Source organism: Hippocampus bargibanti, linkage group LG01 (genome assembly GCF_051943395.1).
Source record: "Hippocampus bargibanti isolate YZ-2025 linkage group LG01, ASM5194339v1, whole genome shotgun sequence".
NCBI classification, from domain to species: domain Eukaryota; kingdom Metazoa; phylum Chordata; class Actinopteri; order Syngnathiformes; family Syngnathidae; genus Hippocampus; species Hippocampus bargibanti.
Window position 1 is genome coordinate 26,885,713 of NC_142734.1, and position 25,840 is coordinate 26,911,552.

The window sequence follows — 25,840 nt, forward strand, 5'->3', positions numbered from 1 at the left end:
GGTTTTATCATGATTGTGAGACAAAAATCCACTTTGTTTTGCGCATGCGCATTGGGCGACCTGTGCCGCCGTTGATGTCTCCGGCTGAGCCCTCCTCGGACCTTTCAACCATTGCGCATGCGCACAACATTCGGTCACTGGCGCTGTGGCTCACGGCTAAGCTACAACATGGAGAGAAAAGGTAAACGTTTGCCCACGCGTTTTCGGCGAAACACCAGGTGGCGAACGTGACACCACGTCATGGCCAGACCACCCCGTATTCGGGGAAGTTTTATTGGACGTAGACGCACGTAAATGTTGAATCGAACGCGTTTGCCTCGTACAAGTTACCCGCGATGAGCTAGAGCTAGCCTGTGAGGATTAGCTGGGCACGGAGAAGCTTCTCGCTCTTTCTGTGACATCTGCAGTGCCTTTCCCACTCTCTAAAGTCTAAATTGTTAATATCTTATTTCATCACGCATTTTTTTAAAGGAATTACTAGTATTTGTGTCTGATATTTGCACTGTTACTAACATTTGTCAGGTTGGGCTCGGTCCCCGTGTTCTTCGGTTGAACGCTATTATTGGTTTACGATGATAAAAGATGAATAGCCGCTCGTGTGTGAAAGAAAATTATGATGATAAGTCATTGTGTGTGAACCAATAATTATGACATATAGTGTACCTTCGCTATTCGTGGGTCAAAAATTACCAAATTGTACACGCCCCCACTCTTATAATGTTAATAATTACCTGCGTTGCGGAAAACATACCCCGAAGTGGGATTCCCAAGTCGTAGCTTTTTCAATGACGAATTCCTTCATAATTGTAAAAATAAACATATAACACCTCAATTCTCCCCCTCATATAGTTATCTCTTTTTGCACGTATGTGTGATTTTTGTTTTATGCACAGCACTTTGCTCAGCGGTCATGGTTTTTTAAAGCGATCTGCAAAATCAAATTAAATGCACTCGCTTCCGGGATGCACTGATATCAACGTGACATCATTTCCCTCTAAGTAAAATATGTCAACATGCAAAGTGTGTTTGGATAAGCTGCCGTGACTTCGACACTGCTAGAATTTTTAAAATTGGATGAAGGATTCCAGATACCCATTTCTATGGGTGTGAGGGGTTGCGCTAGTCATTCTGGCAGCAGTCCTAGCGTTTTAACAGTCACCAAAATGGTAACTTTTCGTAGCGATTGAAAGTACTCACGAGAGAAAAATGATGCACAGCCGTGTCAATTATTGTTCTGGGAACTCGACAAACATTTTATTCTGCGCATGCTCTTAAAAAGGCTTCACAATTTCCGGGTATCACATGATCAGCTCGTTTCACAGGTTGATATAGATCATGACATTTCCTCAATCGTGCCTCACACACACATTTACACACGCACACTCAACAGGGGTGTTAATTTTATTTATTCATTAATTTATCTTTTGTGTGGCAATGCTTTTGTGTTATTTTACTTTTCGAAAACCTGATCAGAAAAGCACCTGTATATTGTAGTAACACAGTATAAACTTTGTTATTTTTTATACGAGTGTGTGTGTTTATATGTACAGTAGTACCTCGGTTCTCGACCATAATCCGTTCCAGAACCCTGTTCGAACACCGAAAATGTGAAAAGGTGAAATCTTTGTAAAATACGCTCGCATTGTTTTGATTCTCCAGAAATGCAAGACGTCTTGGCGTGACGTCACAAACTGGGGGAGGGACTTTCTGAAAATGCCCAATTTGCAGCTCAATTTTTTGCAGATTTTTGACGCTTCAAGTCATTTTTATGGGTGTTTTGCAATTGAATAAAAATGTCATACTGCGTGTTTTGGGTATTTTAGATTCCATAAAACGTTTTTCTGATGTCAGTTAGGAAACAGAAAAGTGACGTTGGTTGTCCTTTAAATGCCATAAAGCTTGCGAGCGAGTCCAACCTTAGCCGCAAGCTAACCCTGATCACTGTTGGCCTTAATAGACTCCTATTAGTAGCTTGGTATGATTATGTCCAGATAATTTGCCCTTTTTATTTCCGCAGTTATGGCACTGCAGGCGAGGAAAAAGAGAGGAAAAGCCAAGAAGACCAGCAAAAAGTGAGTTTTTTTTTCACCGTGTTATTTCCCCCTCCGTGTGCCACGGTGATGGTTGCTATCCCCTACCAGCCCATGTGTTTTCAGAATCAAAATCATCTATCTTGGCCATGTATGTCGAACACACAAGGAATTTGTCTCCGGTAGAACATGATGCTGCATTAGTATCGTCATTTAAAAAAAAAGACATGACAAATAAATACGGAAGGACATTCCTTCATGTAAGTTTGACCTCTCGAGAACAACTGGGAGAAAATGTGCAAAGTATCAAGCAGAGCTAAAGTGATCAGTGGTAGTATCAAATATGATAATAGTTTTAAAAATAGATAATAGCAATTATGCACACTTGTACTAAAAAATGTGCCTAAAAGTGTCTGGTCCTGAAGATTATATTGAACAGTGACAGTCGTTGAAGTGAGTACAGAGCAGGAGCGACAATGACGAGAACGGGGATGGTGTTCCACAAAGTGTTGCCAAATTCCAAAGAGGCACTATACAGTTAGAATTGGATCCTCTTTAAGGAGTTAATGGCGAGGGCGAAGAAGCTGTTTAAGTGTCTGCCTGATTTGGTGCACATGGATGAGGGGAGTTGCTGTAAAAGGTGGTGGGCAGGGTGTGGGGGTCCAGTAGGATTTCATCAGCATTTGGACTTGATTGGATCTATTGTCTTTCAGATGATGTTCACAAACCTTTTTAAAAGAGAATTGCTGGGGGGGGGGGGGGGTGAAAGCTTCTAACTTGACAAAACTGTTGCCATTTTCGAGGAAGCAGTGTCTGTAAACTTCATGATATTTCAAAGCCTCCTGCCAACAGTCTGCTGCAATAAATAAATAAATTGCGTATTTTTCTTAGCTTCAGTCACAATACATCAAAATATTCATATAACAGCACAAAGAAAAAAGGTGAATGACTGACATAAAAATGTTTTTTAACTTTGGTGCTCATGGGCCGCGTTTAAATTTCAAAACTTCAAAAAAAAAATGTGTGTGAAATATGTAGAACAAAATGCCCAAATGAGTAGCTTTGGTCAAAGCAGACTTCTGCTTTGTCAACAGGCAGCCGGCACATCCCCGAAGTCGCCAGCAGGCCCAACACGAAGCTTCTCCTCAAGAACCAGAAGAACCCGAGGAGATTCTGGGCTCTGACGATGAAGAGCAGGAGGATCCCAATGACTATTGCAAAGGCCAGTTAGCTTGAAACTTTCTTCCGACCTTGCCTGACCTTCCCGGGCGTCAATATCGTCTGCCCGTTTTATCTTCCAGGAGGCTACCATCACGTCAAAGTCGGCGACCTTTACAATGGAAAGTATCACGTCATTCGGAAACTGGGCTGGGGACATTTTTCGACCGTGTGGCTTGCCCGTGACATCCAGTAGGCAACTTTTGTCCTCCATTTTCACAGCCATCTTTGCCTTCCGGCCTTAAAGGCGTGCTTTTGCTCTGTGCTGTGAAGGATGAAAAGGTTTGTCGCGATGAAGGTGGTCAAGAGTGCCGAACACTACACGGAAACGGCGGTGGATGAGATCAAACTTCTCAAATCTGTAAGTCGAGCTTGGTATTTATGTAATCGTCACATTCAAACCACTTTCATATTCCTCCTGCATTGATTAATTATTATTATTATTTTTGTTTCCAGGTGAGAAACTCTGACCCCGATGATCCGAAACGGGAGACGGTCGTCCAGATGTTAGATGACTTTAAGATTTCCGGTGTCAACGGAACTCGTATCTTTAATCACTCTTTGTCACCCGCAACGCTGCCTTTCGGATCCTACCTGCTTTTGCTTACCATTTGATCCAATCACGCTTGCGATCGCAGAAGTCAGGGTGTCCAAATTTTCTCAAAGGGGGCCAGAATCGGTTTGTTAAAAATGTAGGGGATGGGGGCAGGCAGCATTGGCAGATGTTCTTTACATATAACAGCAATTAATTGAAATACATTTCAGCGAGCCATTCAGTCTTTCACATTTCTTTTTCTGTTTTAATTTTCAGCTATCATAAGCATGTGTTTTGGTTCATTGCAAAAATGCAAATCAAAATTTAATTGAAAATTCGCTTCACTTTTTAAAATATTTTAATAACTTCTTTGCAACGCTTTAACAGAAGTAATTCTTCTGTTCATTGTCACCTTTTAGAAAATGTAAAACAATTTCAGAAAATCAGCATTTTGAAAACTTTTTTTTAGAATTTTGTTTTAGAAAATCGCCATTGTAGAATTTAACAAAAAAATGAGAATAGCCATTTTAGAAACGGTTTTCAAAAATAGAAAGTTCCCATTTTAGAATAAAAAATAGATAATCACCATTATGCAAATTTACCCTTTGTGGGTATTTTAAAGACTTTCTGATTCTGATTTTAGAAACTTTTTAAAACAAATTTTAAAATAATTAAGAATAGAAATAAAAAAAAGAAAATTAGGGGGGCTCATTGTGTCATTGACTTCTACTAATTTGCTGTACCTAATTGAGTCTCTAGAGGGCAACACTTAGCACACGCAGGTAACAGCACTACTGCCCAATGTCTTCATTCTACACGCGTTCCAGACCTTATTGATTTTATGACGGTAGCCTGCGGGCCGGATGAAAATGATCAAGGGCCGCGTTTAGCCCCCAGCACGGACTTTAGACATGTCTGCAGTAAGGTTTCTTGAATCTGCGCAGGGCACATTGAAATCTCCAAACCTTCCCGCCGTTCATTCTGCCGTCAGTGTTGCCACCTTAATGTTGTCCCTTCAGACGTCTGCATGGTATTTGAGGTATTGGGACACCACCTATTGAAGTGGATCATCAAATCAAATTACCAGGGTTTGCCTCTGCCCTGTGTCAAGAGCATCATTCGGCAGGTGAGCCCCATCAATACGCACACCGTCACAATTTGGGTCCGCTGATCACATCCCAATTTTTACGCCAGGTCCTCCAAGGCCTGGACTACCTGCACACAAAGTGTCAGATCATCCACACCGACATCAAGCCGGAGAACATCCTGATGAGCGTGGAAGAACCGTACGTCCGCAAGCTGGCCGCAGAAGCCGCGGAATGGCAGCGCGCGGGAGCTCCGCCTCCCTCGGGCTCAGCAAGTACGAAATGCGCTTCTGATGTCCGTTGCGGGTGTGCTGGCGGGCATTTTCTAACCTCATTTTTTGATTTTGCAGTTAGCACTGCCCCTGCTCCAAAACAGGTACAGTTTCCTTTTGCATCGTGCATCTGCAATTTTTACAAATACGAATGCCCGAATTATGCTCACCGTGCTAGTTTGTTAGATGCGTGACAGCTTTTATTAGCTCATGAGATCCAAGATGTGTTTGTGTCATTATTGTGCCCCTTGTTAGCTCATATCAATTTCCCTTCTTGTCCAGACTGTGAAAATGTCCAAAAACAAAAAGAAGAAGTTAAAAAAGAAACAAAAGCGACAGGCGGCCCTGCTGGAAAAGTGCATCATGGACCTGGAGGAGATGGAAAAGGTCAGGGAGACGCGGGAGGACGACGGCAGCGAGGTCGACGCCTCGCCCAAAGGTCGGGCTTGCGCTCCTCTGTGGCAGCCGTCGCCGCACGACGTGGGCGACCAAGATGAGCGAGGTGAGAGGTTGGATGTCGATGGCCGGCGGTCTCGTATTTAATGCCCCCTTGGAGGCTTAATATCGTTTTTGTCAGTCCTGAAGTGATTCTCGCCCAAGTCATTTTTTTGTGGCGGACCACATTGTAGTTATGGTTTCCTCCTTGGAACCGTTATGATTTTAGGGAAGTCATTAGATTGTTTCATCCTCTCTACATATTACCTAAAGAATGCACAACAAATTAATGAATAACTAGTTTTCAAATTTGAAGTAAAAAGTAATGACTTGTAGTGGTTGACATCAGAATCAGAATCAGAATCATCTTTATTGTAGAACACACAAGGAATTTGTTTCCGGTAGAACACGCTGCACTAGTATCGTCGTTAAAAAAAAAAAAAAACTGTTGCACTATACAGTTCCATTTTGGCTACTGTTGAAAGAGTTCAAAGAGTTAATGGCTTGGGGGAAGAAGCTGTTTAAATGTCTGCTGGATTTGGTGCGCATGGATCGGTAGCGCCTGCCTGAGGGGAGTAACTGGAAAAGGTGGTGGGCAGGGTGCGGAGGGTCCAGTAGGATTTTCCGCGCCCTAGTTTGGATTCTTGCAGTGTGCAAGTCCTCGAGAGTGGGTAGGGCGGTGCCAATGATTTTTTCCGCTGTCCTAACTGTCCGTTGAAGTCGGATTTTGTCCATTTTTGTGGCGGCCCCGAACCAAACGGTGATGGAAGAACACAGGATTGATTCGTTGACAGCCGTGTAGAAATGTTGTAGCACCTCCTCTGGCAGGCCATGCTTCTTTAGCAGCCTCAGGAAGTACATTCTCTGTTGGGCCTTTTACAGTATAGAGTTGGTGTTGACCTCCCACTTCATGTCCTGGGAGACTGTGATTCCCAGGAACTTGAAGGTCTCAACGGAACATGGGACAATTTGAAATTTTGGTTCGGATTTTAGCAAGCATGATGGAATTTCATGTTTGATTGAAAGTTTGATTGCGTTTGCGAGCCGAATAAAATGCGGTGGCGGGCCAGACTTGGCCCCCGGGCCGAGACTTTGACACCTGTGCTTTCGCCTAACCCCCAAAGGTCATCGTGTTAACTGTACGTTTGAAAAATCTCACGAGCCGTCACCAGACAAAAAGATCACAAAATGGCAATTTATTTGCATACCTGCTGATCTCTTGCAATAATTTTTCAGATCAACGTACGGCAGCTGTGGATTGTGTGCCGATTGTTATTATTGTTATTTTCCCAACGGTCCCAGAGATTGACGCCGATGCCGACATGCAGTCCAAGCTAAACTGTAACGGGCATGCAGAGTTGGGGCAGAGACTTCCTCTGTGGAAGGACGACGACCAGCACAATGGCAACCCTGCGCGGAAGCAAGAGAACCGCCCCCTCTTGAACGGTTTGGACTGTGGCGACCTCAAGGCCCAGCTGGACCTTGACGTTGAAGGTCCTCCTTGCGGCGCCATGTCGGCCAGGCACTTTTCCGGCAGGTTGGAGGACCAGGAGGAGGAACTGCGGGAGAACCTTTGTTGCGAGCGGGAAGAAGATGGGAGTGAGGAAACATTCCAAAATGGTCTGCACCCCCACCCCCATCCCCTTGTTCATTCAAGCACTCGGGATGATCTTTCTGAACGCCTCCTTGTCTCTCCGCTCCGATTCAGGCAAGCAAACGGCGGGATCCCTGCTGGTCAACCCACTTGAGCCAATCAACGCCGACAAGATCAAGGTCAAGATTGCAGACCTTGGAAATGCCTGCTGGGTGGTGAGTTGTCCTCCTGCCACCCGATGGATTTCCCTCCATTACCCATCATGCAACCGTTTTATCCAATTACCCAAATAGAACAGCTTTAGCTTGATTCGTGATACGTGCGAGACAGCTGATAGATTTCAGCGAGCCGTTCTTTCTTTCACATTTCATTTTCTTATTTTAATTTTCAGATCTCTTCAGCTTGTGTTTTGGTTCATTTGAAACATGCAGATCAAACTGGAATTGAAAATTGAAATTGAATATTCACTTCACTTTTTTTCACACTTTAAAGGGCAACCGACGTCACTTTTTAGTTTTTTAACTGACATTAGAAAAACGTTTTAGAGCATCTAAAATACCCAAAACACGCAACGCAGTATGATATTTTTATTCAAGTGCAAAACACCAATAAAAATGACTTAAAGTGTCCAAAATCTGCAAAAAAATGAGCTGCGGATTGGGCATTTTCAGAAAGTCCCGCCCCGTTTCTGACGTCACGCCACTTGAGAATCAAAACAATGGCTTCAGATTTGGAGAATATGCTTTCTTTTTACACCTCCAGTTATGAATATTATTTAAATAGTTCTGAAGAGGAAAGCATACATGTTTGCAATCGATTAAATAATTATATGTGCCATTTTGAGGCAACATTGGGGAAAATCTCTCACCCAAGAAAAAAAGAGCACAAAATGGCGACCTCCAGTGGCCACCTCGCTTCCACAGGCTGATAAATTCCTTATATGCAGCTTGGATGCCCTTTTCTGTCGGCTTTTGGGTGCAACAGGGTTCTCAGACCAAACATGTACAGCAAAATCCATTGGCGGTGATGGACTGCTACAATGTCTTTTTTTACGTTACGTAAGGACTCGTCACCAACTCAAAAACAAGACTTCCTGAATATTCAGAGCGAGTCTTAAAACGTAAAATATAGCTATATGCGGTGGGATCTTATTAAAATGCACCCTGTAGAAGTCATTTGAAGCCATTTTACAAATTATGGTAACAACTTGTCCGGAGACGTCGGTTGTCCTTTAATTCACTGTTTTGCAACACTTGAACAGAAGTAATTGTTCTTTTGTTGATTTTTTTTTTTTTAAAACAACAAAAATTTCCACAATCCACACATACGTTTGTCATGATAGCATAATGTAGAATTGACATAAACATAGCTTCTGTTTTTATGAAGAAAAAAAATACAATTTAGAAAATTAAAATTTTAGAAACTTTACATTTTTTTGAAAATCGCCATTTGGGAATAAAAAAAGGAAATTACAATTAGAAATAAAAAAAATTAAAAATCACCATTTTAGAAAAAATCGAAAATCCACATTTTAGAAATAAAAAATAGAAAATTGCCATTTTAGAAAAAAATAGAAAATCACCATTTTAAAACTTTAAAACTTTTAGAAATAAAAACAAATTGAAAATCACCATTGTCGAAAAAAACAAAAATTGAAAATCTGCATTTTATAAATAAAACAAATAGAAAATCACCATTTTAGAAATTACCCCCAAAAAATTAAAATATGCATTTTTTAAAATTAAGGGTCTCATTCCTTTTACTGAGCGAGTTGCTTGTTCTGTATCCACAAAGGGACATACGTCTTCTTGTGCCGGTCCCAAGCCCGGATAAATACAGAGGGTTGTGTCAGGAAGGGCATCCGACGTAAAAGCTTGGCCAAAACAAACATGCGGATCAAACCTCTAAAGATGGAGGACACTGATTTACTGTGCCGACCCCTTGAAGGGGAAAGCCGAAAGGAAAAGAAGATTCAGTCAACGACTCTTCTACTAATTTGCTGTTCCTAATTGAGCCTCTAGATGGCAGTACTTAGCCCACGCAGGTAACAGCACTACTGCCCAATAGATTCATTCTACATACGGGCCTGACCTTATGGATTTTATGACGGGAGGCTGTGGGCTCGCTGAAAATTGGCCATAATAATAATAATAATAATAAAAATAATACATTACATTTTAAGCGCCTTTCAAAGCTCTCAAGGACACTTTACAGTCACAGACAAGCATAGGTACTATAATAAATCAAATATAATCACAAATACAATGCAATAAATAAAATACAATTATAATAGAAACAAGAGAGAGAGCTACACAGAAAATGCTATTTTAAATAGGTGGGTTTTGAGATGGGATTTGAAGGTGGGAAGAGAATCGATGTTACGAATGTTGGGAGGAAGTGAGTTCCTCTGTCACCCCTGGGCCCGACTTTGGACATGTCTGGTGTAAGGTTTCTTGAATCTGCATAAGGCACAATGAAATCTCAACCTTTCGGCATTCATTCCGGCTGATAAGAAGAAAAATGTTGATGTTTGTCCATGCTTGTGGTTTTCTTCCAGCACAAACACTTTACCGAGGACATCCAGACGCGGCAGTACCGCTCCTTGGAGGTCCTCATCGGCGCGGGTTATAGCACGCCGGCGGATATTTGGAGCGCCGCCTGCATGGTAAGAGACTTTGTGTCAACTGGCGCGCAGTGACAAAAGGCCCCTTTTACAGTGTTTGGCTCCAGGAAGAGGGAAGTGGAAGTTGTCGCCTGTCGTGCTTCAACTGTTCTTGTGTCGTCGATGACAATGATGTTGTTGTGTTGTCGCCTCAGGCTTTTGAACTCGCCACTGGAGACTACTTGTTCGAACCGCACTCTGGTGAAGATTATTCCAGAGATGAAGGTAGGACTCAGACGCCTTCGTGCTCCCCAGTTTCCCGTTGTTAATTGCGTCATTGGATACCCATACAGAGTTCATGGAATGACGTGACGACACACGGCTAATCCAGACATGCTCAAAGTCCGTTCTGGGGGCCAAATGTAACCCGTGGTCACTTTTCATCCGGCCCACAGCCTCCGATCATAAAATCAATATGCGGACTGAAGACATTGGGCAGTAGCGCTGTTACCAGTGTGTGCCAAGTGCTGCCATCTAGAGGCTCAATTAGGAACAGCAAATTAGTGTTGGGGTAATTGACTGAGTTTCGAAAATGGCGATTTTTCAACTTTTTCAAAACAACACAACAAAACATTGTCTTAAATGGCAATTCTTTATTTTATTTTATTTTTTTTTCAAAAATGGCAAGTTTCTAAATTTTTACCATTTTTCTAATTTGGTGATTTTCTACATAAAAAAAAATCTTAAATGGTGATATTCTATATATTTTTTTTAATTTTCCAAAATACCAATTTTCTGTTTTTTAATTTTCCAAAATACCTTTTTTTATTTTTTATTTTCCAAAATGCCAAATTTCCATTATTTTTGTTTTCAAAAATTGCGAGTTTGTACATAAAAAAATGTACAATTTTGACAATCAACAAAAAAAAACAGGAACGTTGACTGTGAGGGCCGACGGACGGTTTGTGGCTGGGTGGAAATTGGACTATTTTTGAAATACGTAACAACCGTGTCTGCCTCATTTGTAAAGAGATAGTGGCTATTTTTAAAGAGTTCAATGTGAAGCTATTTATTGAAGTTAATTTCTGTTATATGTAAAAAATGTCCGTCAAGGTTGTTCCCTCGCTCTCCTTCCCCTTACATTTTTAACACACCAAATCTGGCCCCTTTTTGCAAAAAAAGTTTGGACACCCCAATTGTTTGTTCTCAATTGTCAGTCTTGTTGACAAATTTGTAGTTTTCCCAGTAACTGAGACAACAGTTGACCTGTTAAATGATTGGCTTTATTGTTGCTTCAGTTGCGGGTTGCCAGGTTACCGTGATCCCACTGAGTGAAAAAATATCGCTCGCATGACATTTCAATTTCTGAGCGGGGGTGTCCCGATTCCATTAACGACTGGAGACAGGCCCATCAGCAGATTGGATTGGATTGGATATGCCTTTATTAGTCTCACAGCGGAGAAATTCACATTTCACAGCAGCAGATTGACCATATGCTTCTTGTTGGTATTCATTTCACTTCATGGTTTTTGTTGTGACTTTCTTAACTCACCAAACATTCGTTTCGACGCTATTGGAGACATTTGTCGATGCGTGGTTGCGCTAGACAAAGAAAGGTAGATACGCATTCTCCTCCATTTCAACCCTTCTCCACAAGCGTAACCCTTTGCCCTCTGTTCTCTCTCCTCCACTCATTTTGTCATTGCGCCGCTTCCGACGGGCCTGATCTCCAGACCACCTTGCTCTCATGATCGAGTTGCTCGGTGGCGTTCCTCGCCACTATGCACTGAGTGGGAAATACTCTTCGGAATACTTCACAAAGAAAGGTACGTCGCTGTTCCGAGTCACTGACGCTCTTTTGTCTATCTTGTCTTTTTCTGCCCCCCTTCCTGGCGACGGTTTGTGTGTGTATGTGTGTGGTGCAGACCACACAGCGCTGATCATTGAGCTGCTGGGGGGTGTCCCACGTAAACTCATATTGAACGAATTTTTTTCACCAAGACAGGTAAACCGAAGCAATTGTCTTCCCAGCAGTATTTTTGTGTTTAGCAGGGGGTGTTTATCCATAAATTGAGGTGTTTTGGTGATTGCGCAGTTGCTGAGACATCGGAAATTCAGCCATTCAACTGTAAATGTTATTTTGGCTTGGGGAAACGGAAACATCATAAACTCATTCGCTGCCATTCCCAAATTTATTCGGCCATTCAAAAGTGTGACGTGGAGCGCCATTCCCGAATTTGTTTGGGTTTTGGTTTTTTCTTGTGGGGGGTGCCGATAAAGCGCTTGTCAGAGCTCCAGCAATATTTGTCCTTCCCATGAGGGGGCAGCATTTGCCTTTTGTACAACTGCCCCCATTTCAAGCTCAGATAACTCCAGACCCATCTAACTTAAGAATCAACTCGTTTTTTTCTGATGAAAGAAGAGAGTCTAATGCACAGGTGTCAAAGTCAAGGCCCGGGGGGCTAATCCGGCCCGCCACATCATTTTTTTCGGCCTGCGAAAGTAAAGCAAACTTGTGAAATTCCATGATGCTTGCTAAAATCCTAACCAAAATTTCATATTTTTGGATGTAAACCACAATAATAGTCATTATTCATGATGTCAGATTTGAAAACTAGTTATTCATTAATTTGTTGTGCACTCTATATGTAATATGTGGAGGGGATTAAACTTTGTAATGGCTTCTCCAAATTCATAACCGCCCTCGAGAGGAAACCATAACTACAATGTGGCCCGCGGCAGAAAAATGACTTTGACACCCCTGGTCTAAGGTTTCTTCCGCTGTATTGAATGTTTATGTAGTCCTAAAACTCAATATTCTGTGGGTCCTGCAATTTGAGTGAAAATGACAAAAACCTTGGCACTGGAGTGGACACATTTTGCCCATCATCTGGCAGTGAATGAGTTAATGATTGTTTCTGCAATGTTCATTTGAAATCATGTATTTTAAAATCATAATTACTTTTCTAAATTCTATTTATTTTTATTTTTTTTATTCAAAATCTGATTCATGGACAAAATAACTGCAAAATTGAATGCAAGATTGCCTGAAGCGTTCCGAAATGTCACTTTGAGGCCGATTTGACGAATGTCTTAACTTCTTTTGAGCCGCAATTCTATATATGATTCAACAATCACCTACCTGATCAATATCAAATTTGTAACCTGGAGGTTGGGAGGGAGGCTTATCAAGAGACAAGCGGGAAATGCATAAATTGTGATTGCTGAAGCCATGCTTTGCAGTTTCGTTCATCTTTGAATTGACCAGTTCATTTGACTTTTTCTGGATTGTTTTCCCCGCTTGTTTCAAATGAAGTGTTGTATTTAAAAAAATAAGAGCACCTTAATTACACAGAGCGTGTTCATATGAACGCAGAAAAAATCATTTTCAAATTAATGTTGTTTCTTGCCACATTATTGTTAATTATATATAATTATATAATCCATTTGAACCGATTTTATACTCTGTTTTTATTTTATTTTTATTTTCTAAAAATGAATTTCTCTGTGTTCATATGAACACGCTCGGCATAAATGGGTTAAATTCTAATTTTGTGTCCTCTGGGTTCTTATTTGGAAACGTCAGATAATAATCATTCCAAAATATCGACCAATATGAGGCAGTTTTGAGCGGTATCCTTTTTTATTGCCCAATAAAAGCTTGCACAAAGACTTTCAAGATAGACCTATGACACCCCCCGCCTCCACCCAATAGTAAAAATGAATCAATGAATGACCAGTTGCTGAACCTTTCATTCATAACTACGACTCTAAAATTTGGGAATGATCTACCAAAATAAAACTTTCCAATGTTTCTTTCTGGACACCAAAATTCCCCCCCCCCCCCCCCCCCCAAAAAAAAAAAAAATAATGACCCTGCCCCACCCCCAACCGCCCTCCCCCCCTTCCCTCTCCACCCTCCATGAAACGCAGTGGCGAGCCGTGCATTTGACAGCCAGGCCGTCAGGTTTGCTACATCTGAATCCATCCAACCCTTGAGTGTCCTTGAGAGTTTTGGAAGGCGCTGAAAATAAAACATACAACCTTAACTGCAGCTGCGACTCATCTAAAAAGTGTGGTCTTATTGACTACAAGTGCACTACAGGGTAGCGTGAACCAGGAAATAACCCCACGCCTCCCGCCAATTCCAAATCGGATTGGTTAAAGCAGTTTCCCCCCAACCTTTTTTCCCCAGGGACCGGTTTAATGTCAGACAACATTTTCAGGGACCAGCCTTTAAGGTGTGACAAAAAAAGGATGATACCGAATAATGAATATGAAACAAATAAAAAACAGAAATCATGACAAAAGGAACTCAACACATGTTGGACGCTGGGGTAATGTTTAAACGTACCTTCAAAATAAGGTACACAGCAAATCCATGAAAAAAAAACCACTCACTGTCACCTCATATGACGCAGTTCCTGGGTTTTGTTTTAGGAATAACGTGACCGAAAAGCGCTTATTGACGTGCTTTAAGAGTGACACATTGTAGACAGACAATCCGGTAATTTTTCAAAATAAAACATTTCAGATTCCAAAATGAATACAACTAATTCCAAAATGAATAAATGGAAGTACCGTATTTTCCGGTGTATAAGCAGTGTATGAAACTCGTGACAAAAAGTTAGCGGACACCAGGGCAGACAACTCTGAAAAGTTGCCTGCCCGGCCATAAAGTTGCCTGCCCCATTTTTCACAACTTGAAACACAATAAGACAACTAATCGCAAATAAAACCATTGTTGCAAAGGATAAAGGATTTTTTTTAATGAAGGATTACCTACTAGTGATGTGTCGTTCGCGAACGAGCCGGTTCTTAGAGCTGGATTTCGGAAGTGAACAAAGAGGGTCTGTTCCTAACAAGGAGCCGGAAATGGGAGCTGACTTTTTTTGTCCTCTATTCCCCACCCCCAGTCTTCGGTTAGAGCCGCACGTGATTTGTCAATATCCGTGGTAGAGGAGGGAGGTGAGAATTACAGACACACACAGCAGTGAGGAGAAGGGGGGGAGGTTAAGGTAGACAGGTCGACAAATGTGATCACATTATGCTGTTATTATTCAATTATTATATTTTTTACTAGTTAGTATGATAGCATTATTAATATGAAAAGCAAATTCGTGACAGCTGATCATCAGACCAGAGTAACCACAGGGAAAGTGAAAATTAGCATCCACTAACTCTGTGCACATATAAATTAAGCCATATACAGAAAATATTTGATATAGTTTATTTTTTATATGAGTAATTCATTTTTCACATAAGTTTACATGATTTTTGTAGTTAATTTAAGCAACAAAAAAAAAACAAACACACTGAGGAGCCATGGAGCTTTTCAGTGAGCCGAGCCAAAAGAACTGGCTCTCTGAAAAGAGCCGCAATTCCCATCACTAGTACCGACCACAAATGCTCCCTTGCTTAATTTATGGTAAATATCCCTTTTGTTCCAGTTGGTCGTTTGTCCATACACTGTTTGGCATGTTGCACAATGCAATGTTTGTGTTGCATTGTCTACTACAAGCCATGTGAACACCTCTTTCTACGATGCTTTTAATAATAATAATAATAATAATAATAATAATGAATCATTTCATTTCTAAACGCCTTTTAAAACTCTCAAGGACACTTTACAGACACGGTATAATGTACTTTTACGTTTTGTAGCGTTATAAATTGTGTTCGCTTCTTTTGAATCTTCTGGGGCAGAAGTTCTGTGCATCTACTTTGGAAATTGATATGCAAATGCACGACCTTATAACGCTCGGGAAAGTCCGAAGCACAAAGCAGGCTTCTGATTGGCTGCCGTGCCGAGTAGGCAAATTGACAAACCAACCGAAATTCCAAAATTTCCAAACCGAACGAAGATTTCGAAATCGGAACAATTTATTCAGATTTCGAAATCTTCATTAAAACGTTGGGCTTATTGAATAAAGCCAACGTTTGACCCTTTCGTTTTTTTTTTTGTTTTTTGTTTTTTCCCTTGAAGAAGTTGTCGGCCAACTGGGCGAAGACGTTTTGTAAGTTGTACGCCCGACGTAAAAGTTGCAAGCCCGGGCATCCGGGCATATGTTATTTCAGACACTGGTATAAGGTGCACCCCAAAGCATGGATTTTCTTCAAAAGATGACCCTGCGCCTTATGAATATTTATTTAGTAAATTTTATATTATAATGTAGTGTGCCTTATATTTGGAAAACCTTTATGCAGTTATATGTTATATTTGGAAAACTTTATTCATTCGTTGAAAGTGTGCCTTACATATAGGAAATAGGGTAATGAAAGTTATATATTCTTTGTCTGTGGCCCTGTACTAAACGACCCACGGACCGGTATCGGTCCACGTGTCGGAGGTTGGGGATCTTTGAGTTAAAGCAACAGCTTCATTGACATGTATTTGATGCTCCATGACCCACATAACTGATGTTGATTTCTGACCCTGGTAATAAATCATGGCTGAAATGGGATTGGTTCAATGCTTCAATACAAAAAGACACATCTGGAAGCAGCACAACAGGGGGAAGAAAAGCAATAAAAGGACACTGAAAGACAAATTGAATTATTTAATCATAAGAATTCATGGACAAAATAGAATTAACATCAGTCTGTGATTCTGATATTTTTAGGCCAGCTCAGCCAGCAGAGAAGGCCTAGCAGGCCCCGAGGCTGCAGGACGGTCCATGAAAATAATATCAACTGTGTGAATCTACCCGCAGGCGACCTGAAGCACATCACCAAGCTGAAGCCGTGGGGGCTGCTGGAGGTGCTGGTGGACAAGTACGCATGGCCCCGTCAGGAGGCGGAGTGCTTTGCCGACTTCCTGCTCCCCATGCTGGAGCTGGTCCCAGACAAGCGGGCCACGGCGGCCGAGTGCCTGCGCCACCCGTGGCTAGCCCGCTAGTGCCCCCTCCTCGCCACCCCCAACTCTCTTCTGAGAATGCAACAGATCACTTTTCCACTTTGGGCATATCATCGAAATATTTATTTTTCTTATACATTTGTGGGGTTGTTCTCTGGAGCGCGACGGGGATGTTTCTCGGTTGGCTTCCACTGCTGTACCCGACCGGGCGTGTGGGGGCGGGGCCTGTTCTTCCGTCGGTGACTTCTCTTGTGCACTAAATACCCCCTGCCAGACCCCGGGATATGTAGCCGTGTCCCCGCCGCTTCGTGAGTGCTCCTGCTTTCCTTTTTACTCGCTCTTTTTAATCTTCTGTTCTACATGTATAATACATATGCGTTTTTGTTTGTATTTGTGAAGAAGGTGTTAGAAATTGCACACGGGGTGGGGGGGCGGGCGGGGGTGTCTTCGTCTGTCGATGCACCTACGTAAGCGCCGACAAAAGTTTGGACGCTGTCTACTAGCTTGAGAATGATGTTAATGATGAAAATAATAGACGCGGTCGTTTGCAAATCTCGACCAACCCGCCCCCCCCACCCCCCTCCCAGGGTTCGGAAATAAGTTTTCCACACAGCCATGGTTTGTTTAGTTCAGGGGTCGGGAACCTATGGCTCGCGAGCCATATATGGCTCTTGATGATTGCATATGGCTCGCCGACTAAACTAAATACACATTCTCACTTTTTTGCTGTTCATTTCCTGTTGGGACTGCAGTTGGCGGAAAGCGCAATTTTGATTGGATGATACTCGCCATCATGTTGAAACAGCTTAACGCCCCTTTAAAGGACAACTGACGTCTCCGGACTCCAGGTTGTGTCCATAATTTGTAAAATGGCTTCAAATGACTTCTACTGAGCGTATTTTACGTTTTAAGACTCGCGCTGAATATTCAGGAAGTCTTGTTTTTGAGTTGGTGACGAGTCCGTACGTGACGTCACTTAAGGACCCCCCCTTGACCGTAAAAAAGACGCATTGTCACGGTCCTTCCATCACATCAATGTATTTTGCTGTACTTGTTTGGTCTGGGGACCTCGTGTTGCACCCAAAAGCCGCCAGAAGGCCAGAAGAGGGCGTCCAAGCTCCATATAAGGAATTTATCAGCCTGTGAAAACGGAGGTGGCCACAGGAGGTCGCCATTTTGTGCCTCTTTTTTTGGGTGCGAGATTTTCCGCCAATGTTGCCTCAAAATGGCAAAAATAAATTATTTAATCGATTGAAAACATTTATGCTTTCCTCTTCAGAACTATTTGAATCATATTCATAACTGGATGTGTAACAAGAAAGCTTATTCTCCGAATTTGAAGCCATTGTTTTGATTCACTAGCAATGCAAGACATCTTGGCGTGACGTCACAAACTGGGGGCGGGACTTTCTGAAAATGCCCAATTCGCAGCTCATTTTTTTGCAGATTTTGGACACTAAGTCATTTTTATCGGTGTTTTGCATTGACTAAAATATCAGTTAAAAAACAAAAAATGAGCCCGACGAGTACACTTCAGCTTGAATGCACCGGAGGATTCACCTTTGAGGAGAGAAAAGGTTCTGATTCTGGTTTGCAATGAAACAATATAATCGATGAAACAGTCGAATGTCAGTGACATTTTATCAAGCCCCATGTTAACGTTAACATCAATATACAGTAAAGTCTCGTTTTATCGATATCGGATATATCGATAGTCCCGGTTATATCGACACTATTTCTATGCACGCACGGAGAAAATTACATGCAAACAGGGTCGGATATATCGATAGTCCCGGTTATATCGATATTTTTTCGGACTCCCTTGAATATCGATATAATGAGACTTTACTGTACTTCTGCGAGAAGTATATTGCAGATAGCAAGTGTGGAAGCTTATGAGCTGTGTGCATGCTAGCTAGCAGTAACTTCGCCTATGGAGCCGGCAAGTTGAATTTCATTCCGATCGTTTGGCTGGATTTTTACCAATCACGAGGAACGGAAAACCATTCATGTTAACGGTGAGTACGATCACAGTTATTTTAAATAATACATTCTGACATTTTGTTGAAAAGTGGCCGCGTGCGTGTTTACATGTGTGTGTGTGTGTGCTCTCACTGAAAAACATTTCTAAATCTTTTACTTTCATGGCTCTCTTAGTAAAAAAGATTCCCGACCCCTGGTTTAGTTGATGTTTTTATTTAGTCACAAATCACTCATAGGGCAAAAGAGACTGATATTCCAGAAACGTGCTTCCCAACACAGCTTAAATCAAGGCACATATTTTATATTCAAAGAAAAAAATGTCACGGCAAACCCAACAAAAAGATTTGTGCCTGTCACGATCCGTCACTGACATCCATAGATCGTTCAAAGACGCATGCTTTTGGGTCGATTTCATGACTTGTTCTACAGTGACGCAATTTAGGAATCTGCGACAGGAAGCTGTAAAAAAAGCCCAATAAAAAATAATTGTATATATGTGTACCAAAGAATTTGCTTTTCTATAAATATTATCGATGATGGGTTGTGTACAGTTTCTAACAAATGTTCTATCTTAGCTGAAGCCATTTAGCCGGCCGGATAGCTGTGTTTTAAGAAATGGAAGCGAGATGTTTGTGCTCGGTTGTGTTGTGTGGCCAACATTTGTGTGCGTGTGTGTTTGGGTGGCTCAGCTCCAACTTATAAAGTCAACCTAGAATAAAAATGTTGCATAGCGCAATCATTTTGACGACGGTTTCTGTTCAACAACTTTCTCGTCTTAGTGCATCTCCGATCGAAGTGACACAGCCTCGTCAGGGCTTTTCTGTGAAATGGGAAAAACAAAAAAATATATTGGAATTGGATCGCTTTTTCAGTTCAACAAATTCATTCAGTTGTCGTTTTTGGTAGTGGTGTCACCGTCAAGACAGTGCACTCAGGTGATAACCAGATGGAGGAAAGCGGGAAAAACTACAAAGCCATGGTGGTTGCTAGCAGCATTGCGCACCAAGATGCAACCCAGTGAGGATCATGTACACCACAGGTGTCAAAGTCAAGGCCCAGGGGCCAAATCTGGCCATCCACTTCATTTTATTGATCCCTCGAAAGCAAATCAAGCATGTCAAGTGCCTGCATCCTCTGTCATAAAATTAATAATGTCTGGAATGCACGTAGAATGAAGACATTGCGTCTTTAGTACTGCCATCTAGAGGGTCTATTTGGAACAGCACATTAGTATCATGACTCATTGAGTGAATCCTCTTCTCTTCCTTTCGGCTTTTCCCGTCAGGGGTCACCACAGCGAATCAGTCCTCCGTCTTCAGAGGTTTGATTCGCATGTTTGTTTTGGCCAAGCTTTTACATCGGATGCCCTTCCTGACACAACCCTCTGTATTTATCCGGGCTTGGGACCGGCACAATAAGACACTGGCTTGTGTCCCCTTGTGGCTACAGAACAAGCAATTCGATGAGCTTAATAAAGATGAAGATGGTTATGACTGTAATTCAAAAAGTACATTATTATTAAGTGCTGTTTTTCTTATTTCAAAAAGGCATGACGAAATGGGTGTTTGAGGCAGCTGGAACAGATTAATGATGTTCCAATTCACTTTAATTGAGAAATATAATGTGGGATTCTAATATATTCTGCTATGAGTGTGGTCATGGAACAAATTACATTTGTATCTCAAGGTACCTCCATACAATATAAAATGCAACATTTTTCTACGTTACCATGACAGGTCCTTTTTAATGTCTGTGGATAAGACAGGAAAATTCTGGTTTGTTTGATTTTTCACAGCTGCATACAACAGCAAATTTTCTTCACACCTTACCATAAACTTCAGCTTCACAGTCTCCGTGTGTTGTGCTCAAAACATCCAAGATGCATGGTGAATGGGCCCCCCTATTTTTTAAAATGGCGATTTACAACTTTTTTTTAAATTTTCTAAAATGACAATTTTATTTTTTTCTAAAATGGCGACTTTCAAAATTAAAAAAAAAATTAAAATGGCCAGAATCAAGCAAATAATTATTTCTGTTCAACTGCTAACACATAAAGTTAGTGTTAAAAAAGAGAGGCTAAGTTCTATTTCAGTTTTCAATGTCCATTCAATTTTGATATGCGTCTTTCAAATGAACCAAAACATGCCTATGATAGCTAAAAATAAAAAAGCAAATGTGACACACAGAATAGCTCACTGAAATATATTAAAGTTAAGTGCTGTTATATGTAAATAACGTCCGCCAAGGTTACCCCCCCCCCCCCCCCCCCAACATTTTTAACACCAAATCTCGCCCCCTTTGCGAAAACGTCTGGACAGCCCTGGTTTAGGGTCAGGCTAAGGTTTTCGAGTTAAGAGGAGTTCTATTTACGTATAGAGGGGATCATTAATTTTTTTCCTCTTACTGAATCTCCAAATCTGTCCCCTTTCTTTGTTCGCAAAGTTAAAGGACAACCGACGTCTCCGGACAAGTTGTGTCCATAATTTGTAAAATGGCAAACATCAATCAGCTGTCGCTGCGCATCGGCCAAGCGGACCAATGACTACGCAATAGTGAAAAGCGCCCCCACCCCAGATTCCCGGGCTTCCTTACCTGCACCTTCCACCTCAAAGTCCTCCGGCAGCAGGTTGTCTTGCCGGTTTCCCAGCGTGAAGGACAGAAAAGCCAGCAGGAGGGCGTCCAGGATGCTAATGATGGCCAGGATGTAAGCCCAACGCACCGTGCACTTCCCCAGGCTGTACTTGCCCGTTTGCTGGCCGCACATCTGTTTGACCTCGGGGGCATCCCAGCCGTCGGGGTAGATCATGCAGCCCATCACCATTAAAACGGCTGTCCAGTCATTAAAAAAAATAAAATCTAAATTTTAGACGTTAGCTTGGTGTGTTAGTTAGCATTGTGCCATTGTTGCAGGTGCAAAATGCGCTGTTCAAGCGACACCTGATCAGGTGTCTGACATGTAACTAACCCCCCACCTCTATGAGGTGGAACTAGATGCACAATACCCACCCGCAACAAGAGCCCAACACGCCCAGTTCTCGATTTCATCACCAAAGTTACAATTGATGGTGCAAGATTACTTCACCCTGAGTCATTTTGCAACCCCCCCCCCCATCCAAAAAAGGTGGGGCGGGGGACTACACGCAAAGTCAAATGAAATAATCATACAGTGAGACCTCAACTTACAAACACCTTAACTTACAAACTTTTCGACTTACAAACGTCAAATTTATAAAAATTAAACCTTATAATAAGCACTATTTTCATAATACACACCCACCACGGCTGGCGGAGTGATCTTCGGCGGAAGCACACGACCGAACAGCACCAGAGGTTAAGTTACCAACAGTCCTTATGGAAGGTGACTCTCCTTCCATAAGCCATCAACGACCATCAAAAAGGTAAATACAACTTTATTTTACAGCACAGTTTATTTCTTTAATTACAGTCGTCATGTAATGCGCCTCTCTTTCCAACCAGCAATTCCCGTTGACCTTCGACCTCCAACGCCATTCCATCAAGCCATAAATGACCATCACAAATGTAAATAAAGTGACTTTATGATACAATTCAGTGTATTTCTTTCATTACAATACAATAGCACATTTATTATACATAGAATAAGGTATGTTGTGTGTAGTTTTAAGGCTTATTTAGTTGAAAAGTATATTTCATGGAAACCCGGGAACGGATTATTCCCATTTTAATGGTTTCCTATGGGAATTTTTTTTTGAGATACACACTTTTCGCCTTACACACTCTTTCTGGGAACCAATTAAGTTCGTAAGTTGAGGTCTCACTGTATCTGCTTTTTTCCCAGAAAAACTTTGCGCCTTACCGGAGGCCAGCTGCATCCAGGCGCAGATCTTGTACACGCTGCCTGCGTTGCAAAAGAAGAAGAGTCCGAAGCACATGGCGGCGGCCACCGTCAGCAACATAGACGTGGCCACGAAGAACATGGCGGTGCGAAAGGCCGGCGACGGGATGGAGCCAAAGTCTAGCGGCCCCCCCTTGCAGATGAGCTCGGAGTTCAGCGCGTTGCCAACGCAGTAGCGGAAGAGGCCGAAGTGACCCGCCTGCGGCGTGTCGACGCCGTCGCCGATCCAGAAGGGTTGGATGAACACCACCACCATGATGATGACCAGGCACACGCTGAACACGGCCCATAGGACGCCGATGGCGCGGGAGTTCCTCACGTAGTTGGTGTGGTAGATGCCCGCTGCCTCCCGGGCCGGAAGGAGCTCCATCGTTGGCTCGCGCCGCTTTTCCAAGGTCAGTCAATCGCGCGTTTCTGGCGTCGGAGGGAGGCGTGAACTCACCGCGGGGTCGGTTTTCATGACAGAGGCGTGACGTTGCCATGGGGATGTTGTGTCTGTGGGCTTAGTTGGGCTCACGTGGGACGAGACGGAGGGTCAACTAAGGGGGAGCGGGGTTATCTATGAGTTTGGTTCGTATAGGAGTGTGTGTGAGAGACTTTCAGTGGTGTGATTTTTGTGCAGCTCGTCAATGAGCAAAATGGTCGCAAAAGCTAAACGCTTTTTATGACGTGACATTTTGACATATCGGCACTGATTTGAGCAAGGATGATGCAAGTTGTCACACATGATTCCCCCCCCCCCCCTCCCCTGAGTTAGTGGGCCGGATTTGGGCCAACATGTTCTATGGCAGGAGTGTCAAAGTCATTTTTTGCCGCGGGCCACATTGTAGTTATGGTTTCCTCTCGAGGGCCGTTATGAATTTGGGGAACCCATTAGAATGTTTAAATCCCTTCAAATATCACATATAGAGCACACAGCAAATTAATGAATAACTCGTTTTCAAATGTGAAGTCAAGAATAATGACTTTTATTGTGGTTGACATCCAAAAATATGAAATTTTGGCTCAGATTTTAGCAATCATCATGGAATTTAACAAGTTTGATTTGCTTTCGCGGGCCGAAAAAAATGATGTGGCGGGCCGGATTTGGCCCGCGGGCCTTGACTTTGACACCTGTGTTCTATGGGATTGATAAAAAGATACAAGTTAGGATTTTATGCATACCTTTTACTACTTTGTGACAAAAAGCGAAAATAATATGGCCTCAATTTACACCCCCACCCATGTCAACTTTTGCCTTTTTCTGATTTTTAGAGGATTCCATCAGGGGGCAGTGTTGTTACACGTGCAGCCTCTCTTCCGATCAACCGGGCGCTGGGAGTGGCGAATACAAAGTGGCTGTAGAAGCGTGAAGAAAAGGTGCAGAGTGCACTCCATAAATCTCTCTGCCTTTCTCTCTCTGTCTTTCTCTCTCATCTATCGGTCTGTCGGTCGGTCTGTCTGTCTGTCTGTCTGTCTGTCTGTCTTCCATCCACCCACCCAAAATCCTTATATCCCTCCATCTAGGTGGCAAGCTCTGTCTTTCTCTTTCCTGCATATTTATTTTTGTGTGTTGATTGATTGATCGATCAAGTGGCTGATCGATTTATGAGCTTTTCAGTAGGTGCTCGTGCTCCTGAAGTGTCATGTTGGGGATGCAAACATCTTCTTTTTGGTGTTTTTTTTTTTTTTACCAAACCCCAACACAATATTTTTTCAGTCAATATTTAGTGCAACGACTCAAATTACAACAACAACCAAAATGTAGGAGGGTAGATTTCTTATGTAAGGGTTTGTCAGATCCTATTTTCACATTGGAGCAGTGTTCACGATCAAGTTTGCCAATCTGGACCTCCAACGCCACGAAGAGGACAAAATGGTCAACATTTGTCTTTAATCTGAGGTTAAGGCAATCCATGACAAAGCATTTCACAAACACAGCGTGACCACCATCATGTCAAAACAGCCGCTTCAGAACTTTATCAGCATGCAAGGCAGAGGTCTGGAGAGGGATAGCAATCAGATCCAGAAACCCAACGAACAAAAAAATGTAAGACATTTTAGGTTGTAGGACTTTTGTTTCATTATTTTTCTGTGTGATGCATTTGAGTTGGATTTTTTTCTCTCGACAATATTGAAGCACTATGATGTCAGTTGAAATTGTGCATAGTCAGTGTTGTTCAGGTAGTACTTGGTTTCGAAAAGGTGAAGTAGCAGCGCAGAGCAGGATGGTGGCCCATGAGGATGGGGGGAGTCGAGATGACATCGTTTCTTATCTCCAACAAAACAAATGTCAAGGAATTTCACCGAGACGCTCACCATCTTAAACGAAGGCGCCCTCGCCAACTTTGCTACAGCCTGCGCATGCATGAGGTCTAAAATTGCCAATTTTGGTCGGGGGCAGGGGGTACAATCATTATGAACACAATGAATAAGGAGAGTCCGCATGTCTGTCTGTCCCCATGGACTGACATCTTCAGCCATCCAAGAAAAATAATTTCCCTTCATCGTTTTGTGCTTTTTCGTTGCAAAAAGGCTTCTTCTGCTCTCTCTTCAGTAACCCCCCCCCCCCCCACCAAAAAAAACCACCAAAACAAACACTGTGTCTGGACCAATTGCGATTAAAAAGCAGGAAAAATATGAGGAAAATACCTGCATCGCCATAACCATAACCATTTATGAGCATAATTTGGTCCTAAAATGCAATTTGATCATCTGTCTAAGTCAGGTGCAGTTTTTCTGGAAAAACACCGCGCACATGACGCTTCCACAGTACACAACGTAATGTTCACAAAAGTAGGCATTCATTTCTATTTTCTCCACCCCTTAAAGGACAACCGACAATTTTTTTTTGTTTCCTAACTGACATCAGAAAAATGTGTTATAGCATCTAAAATACCCAAAACACACAGGCTGATATTTTTAGTCAAATGCAAAACACCAATAAAAATGAAGTAAAAACTACTTCAAATTGAAGTGGCCAGTTTCAGAAGGTCCCGCCCTCTTGTTCGTGATGTCACGCTAAGACGTCTTGCCTTGCTCGAGAATCAAAACAATGGCTTCAGATTCGGAGAAAATGCTTTCTTGTTACTCATCCAATTATGAATATGATTCAAATAGTTCTGAAGAGGAAAGCATAAATGTTTGCAATTGATTAAAGAAGTTATTCCGTGTCATTTTGAGACATCTGGACAGAAATGTAGCATCCAGTAAATGCAGAAGATGGTGCCAAAGCTCCACTGGAAATGGGCTGATTTGTCTGCTCGGAATTTGTATCAGCAAATATCAGTTGGTGCAACACACAATGATTCACCATCGTGTTATTTATGTGTTTTCTTTCTAATTTCGCCATCAACACGGATCAACACGAACTTTTC

At 42.2% G+C, this 25,840-nt stretch overlaps 2 protein-coding genes across 2 annotated transcripts; one reads left to right on the forward strand and one right to left on the reverse strand.

Annotated features, from left to right (window-relative positions):
- The first annotated feature begins 102 nt into the window (after positions 1 to 102).
- Positions 103 to 19,998, forward strand: srpk1a (SRSF protein kinase 1a). Its single transcript, XM_089006421.1, has 16 exons — positions 103 to 181; positions 2,018 to 2,072; positions 3,125 to 3,252; positions 3,332 to 3,440; positions 3,522 to 3,609; positions 3,705 to 3,792; positions 4,803 to 4,909; positions 4,978 to 5,143; positions 5,219 to 5,244; positions 5,423 to 5,642; positions 6,878 to 7,195; positions 7,284 to 7,384; positions 9,727 to 9,834; positions 9,987 to 10,056; positions 11,505 to 11,597; positions 16,485 to 19,998. The coding sequence occupies exons 1-16, from the start codon at positions 118 to 120 to the stop codon at positions 16,667 to 16,669; spliced, it is 1,926 nt and encodes a 641-aa protein (XP_088862547.1). The 5' UTR covers positions 103 to 117; the 3' UTR covers positions 16,670 to 19,998.
- A 1,154-nt stretch (positions 19,999 to 21,152) lies between these two features.
- lhfpl5b (LHFPL tetraspan subfamily member 5b) lies at positions 21,153 to 22,861 on the reverse strand. The gene is made up of 2 exons (XM_089015997.1): positions 22,446 to 22,861; positions 21,153 to 21,439 (listed from the first exon to the last, which is right to left on the reverse strand). The coding sequence occupies exons 1-2, from the start codon at positions 22,852 to 22,854 to the stop codon at positions 21,153 to 21,155; spliced, it is 696 nt and encodes a 231-aa protein (XP_088872123.1). The 5' UTR covers positions 22,855 to 22,861.
- Positions 22,862 to 25,840: the final 2,979 nt, after the last annotated feature.